The sequence below is a fragment of the Megalops cyprinoides genome, chromosome 3 (assembly GCF_013368585.1).
Source record: "Megalops cyprinoides isolate fMegCyp1 chromosome 3, fMegCyp1.pri, whole genome shotgun sequence".
Taxonomy (NCBI): Eukaryota; Metazoa; Chordata; class Actinopteri; order Elopiformes; family Megalopidae; genus Megalops; species Megalops cyprinoides.
Genome location: NC_050585.1, coordinates 43,831,699 through 43,835,869, shown reverse-complemented (window position 1 = coordinate 43,835,869; position 4,171 = coordinate 43,831,699). Strand labels below are relative to the sequence as shown.

At 39.2% G+C, this 4,171-nt stretch overlaps 1 protein-coding gene across 1 annotated transcript; it reads left to right on the top strand.

Annotated features, from left to right (window-relative positions):
• The first annotated feature begins 631 nt into the window (after positions 1-631).
• ccni2 (cyclin I family, member 2) lies at positions 632-4,068 on the top strand. The gene is made up of 5 exons (XM_036525653.1): positions 632-964; positions 2,103-2,259; positions 2,370-2,504; positions 2,823-2,897; positions 3,129-4,068. The coding sequence occupies exons 2-5, from the start codon at positions 2,146-2,148 to the stop codon at positions 3,300-3,302; spliced, it is 498 nt and encodes a 165-aa protein (XP_036381546.1). The 5' UTR covers positions 632-964; positions 2,103-2,145; the 3' UTR covers positions 3,303-4,068.
• The last annotated feature ends 103 nt before the right edge of the window (positions 4,069-4,171 follow it).

Here is a 4,171-nt window from a genome sequence, read left to right as displayed (position 1 = left end):
TTTTGATGATGGTGTGGCATAGAAGTTAGGAAACTAGATATATAAGCAAAACTCTCATACCCCTGAGCAAGGTACCTCAAAAATAGGTATGTACATACAACAGTGATATGCAAGTCTCTGGTTAAGGGTGCTTGCTAAGCAAATCAAAACTTTGACCTACATTCCCATGAAAAACTCATAAGGACCGTGTCTAGTGATTTGCACTGGTTAAAGTTCAAGGCTGCTTTTCCAGTATCAGGTAAACTTACGTGAGAAGTGAGGATTAAGCGGTCAACTAATGGCTCAAATGTAAAGAAATGTAATACAATATATTTCAGATTCCTCTGAAATCTTCCAGTTTTGTTCACAGTAATTTGTATATAATAATTTGTACGTTATTAACTGAAATACTTATGGATCAGGCGATTTTGAAGCGTATGAAAGTCAATTGATGTTATAAAGAAGCTGTTCTTGCACATTTAACTACTCAGTTTCGCTTTTATGACAAAGAATGTAACCTTATATTTTTTGCATGAAAAACGCCCCCCTTTAGCTTCCGGGCCCGTATGTCTGACCCACTAACACAATTCTTCGTTTCTTGTTTTTTAAAAACCAGCTCATGCTGGAGACGTGACGAATTTGTAGGCGGAGCTGGGGCGTTTAAAAACATACACGGACAGTCAATTTAGCCGTCTCTTCTGGACGTTCAAGACTTGCATTTTCGGTTTGCACAAATGCCCTTTCTTTTCTTGCATTTGATTCTTATTTCACCAAAGCAGTTTACAATTAAATGCATTTTATAATGCACCTTTGTTTTCGTTTCGAATCGTTGCAACAAAATAGCCAAGACCCCTTCTGTGATCAACAGACTCCCTTCCTAGTGTTTGAATTTTAGTCTTTGTTTACGACTGAAATGGACGAATAAAGACCTGTACGTAAATGCGCCGGGACTCGAAGCATTTTTTTTGTTTTTCGATACGGAGAGGTAAGAGCAATCTTAACAGAATGATAGCTTGTGGCTAAGAAAGATACTGAATTTTTGTGAACTCCTGGCTAGCTAGCTAGTTGGCTAACTACGAGCGCAAAACTGTCCCGCCCATGATAATGTTTAGCCAGCTAGCCAGTAATTTCTTGCAAGATTGAGTTTTAACAAACAGCCTTAATAGCAAATATACAATACAGACCCAACTGTATATTTGTTTATTTGAAGAAATATGGAATGCATGGCGTTTGGCGAGCTTTTTAAAATGTTTTCCACATACGCTATTGTGACCAATCAACAATGTAACTTCCTTAGCTCTCCAGCTAGTGGCTATGTGAAAATTTTCTTTAGTCTTCTGTTCAAAGCAGACTTTCATTTCATGTAATCGTGATTAATGTCAATTTATAGTTCGTGTTTTGCACTCAGCTGAATTTTGGTTGAGAGGTAGGACTAGTGTTTGAAGTGCCGCTATTGTGCACTATGTTTTTCAAATGTACTTAGCAAGCTGAGGATTGTTAGGCTACATGCAAATCTTTTTTTGTGAAACATATTCTTGGAAACTCAGGTCTGAATCGGTTAATCGAAAACTCCGCGTTTTAACCCTTTGAATTATAAGATCGCTTAGTAAGCCATTTTTCGTTAAAACATTTTATAAGGTAGTACGTCGCGAAACGCTCATTGTTTGAGTCAAATGCCAGCTGTTGTTGATCAAGATGGTTTAGTAGCTTTGTTTCCTGAATTTAGTAATGCTGTGTAATATTGTGACCTTGAGTCGTACAGTATTTATCTGCAAGTAAATTCTGCTTTAGTCACCCATTTAGCTACTTGTGTGTGTTCAAGATATATCATTTAACTAAGCCTAAGGCATAGGCAAATGCCGATCAGATTTAAGTGATCGATGTGGATTCGTTTAGGTATAGTACTAGCTGCCTCTCATAATAAACTGTATGGTGTTTCGTTGTCGCTTGCACAGTTGAGAATAGGTTGGTCTACTTCTCTAAATGCGGAATAAGAAATGCACTCGTGACCTCGGTACATTAACAGGAAAACTCGATTTGTTTTGCTTTTATTTAATTTACTTTGGCGATGCATTACGACCTCACAATTACTCTTTAACGAGACGTCTGCGTTTTGTCGTTAGGTGTCCGTGCCCCCGGGAAAACCTGGCCGACTCCGGGGCTGCTATGAAGTACCCTGGACTCACAGAGAGCCAGCGGCTGGTGGCATTGCTGGAGGACGCGCTAGCTCGGGAGACGCGCCTATGGAAGGCGCCAGTCTTCAAAAACGGCCGAATTCAGGCGAGTACCTTAAAGGTGCAACCTTTTATATAGCTACTTTCACACCATCTCAACGCATGTTTTGCGTTTTGTTTACGTAAGTCTTGATAAGCCTCCCCTTTTTATCACAGGGCACGGATATCTCTCAGGATCAACACCAGGACGTGATTTTGTGGCTGGGTGAATTGAGCAGATTGTTTAAGTTTTGTACTGAAACATACGCTCTTGGAGTATGCATTCTCAACAGACTTTTGGCATCGGTGAAGGTGAGTAGGAAATTGTTACATTATTGGCATTTAGCTGACGCTCTTACCCAGAGCGACTTAAATCAGTTACAGTTCTTTACAGTGTTATCCATTTATACACATGGATATTTACTGAGGCAATTGTGGGTTAAGTACCTTGCCCAACAGTGCAGCAGCAGCAAACCAGCAACCTTTTAGTTATGAATCCTGCTCTTTAACCACTTTGCTACACTGCTGCCCATGTATTGTAACTGAGAAACATCTTATAGCAAGACAACTGTCACATAAGAATGCACAATGAACCGAGAATTCACCTGTGTATGACTGCTTTCTGTTCAGGCTCAGCCCAAGTATCTGAGATGTATTGCAATAACTTCCCTGATTCTTGCTGCAAAAACCAACGAGGAAGATGAGGTAATGGCATTTTGGCAAAATTAGACTATGCAGTAATTGCACACAAGTATTAAAGATTATATTTCACCAAACAAAATATGCAGACTTTGGGTGCAGTAAACCCTAATTGATATATCCCGTGTCAGACAGTAAATAAATGCATTGAGAAAAATACATTTAATAACAGCACAAGTTGTTAATTTCATAGAATCAGCATTTATTGGTTTTTCTCGTTCATGTCTGCAATAATAGGTGATTGCGTCAGTGAAGGACCTTGCGGTGCGGAGCGGATGCAACTTTTCAACAGCAGAGATTCTTCGCATGGAGAGGATCATTCTCGATAAGTTGCAGTGGGACCTTTACACTGCAACACCAATCGACTTCATTCACATCGTAAGTAGCGGCTGTCTTATTTTTTCCACTTGAATCTAAAATGCATCAATACAAAAAGCACAAGGGGAACACACATACACATACACACACGCACGCGCACACACACACAGATTTTGTCCAAGAGCACTGTGTTGGCAAACACTTCACAGAATGGAGCACTGGTCTGAGAAATTGCGCCTCCATTTTTAGCTTGGCACCCTGAACAGGAATGGTGTGACAGGTTAAAGCGATTATTCCATGCTCTGTATCCGTGCAGCTTTTCTGTGTTGCACCAAGCCAGCATTTGCAAGCCGTCACGCTGAATATTGAGAATTAAGTAGGCGTTTCAGGCCAAGGCACTTCTCTATAACTTTTAGTAGTAACAAGAAAGTGTAGGCCTTATACAGTATAGGGAGGGGGAAAAAAATCCAGAAATAATTCAATCCATCTGTAGTCATCACTTAAAATGTCTAAATAAGAAAATAAATCTCTAACAATTTTACATATGTAAATTTAAGTTGTATCGGCAAAGAGGAAGAAAGGAAAAAAAAACTGTCCTGCATTTTTTGCCCGGGTGTGCAAACGGCTGTCTGCATATTCGTTGAAAATAGCCTCGATTGCTTGCTTCTCTTCACTGAGCAAAATTTCTGTCTCACAGGATTGTCTTGTATGTCCTGTGTTTATTACTGTGCAGTTATATTCTTCTATAAATTCACCATTCATAAATAATACATTAACAACATACTGGTACAATCAGGTTAAAAAACGTTCTGTGATTTACCTTGAAAACAAACAATGGAAATATATCTTGCATCGAAGTAATTTGACAGGAATGCAGTAACAGGTAGAGACTGAGATTTTTTTTTAAACAAAACAACAGCCAACCATTTTTGTTTTATGGCACAAAGCACTGTGTAAAACAG

What these genes read in the sequence shown, in the direction of transcription:
- ccni2 (XM_036525653.1), top strand. Translation starts at nt 2,146, where the DNA reads ATGAAGTACCCTGGACTCACAGAGAGCCAGCGGCTGGTGGCATTGCTG. An exon ending in GACTTTTGGCATCGGTGAAG is followed by an intron (nt 2,505 to 2,822) that starts GTGAGTAGGAAA and finishes CTTTCTGTTCAG; the next exon opens with GCTCAGCCCAAGTATCTGAG. An exon ending in AAACCAACGAGGAAGATGAG is followed by an intron (nt 2,898 to 3,128) that starts GTAATGGCATTT and finishes CTGCAATAATAG; the next exon opens with GTGATTGCGTCAGTGAAGGA.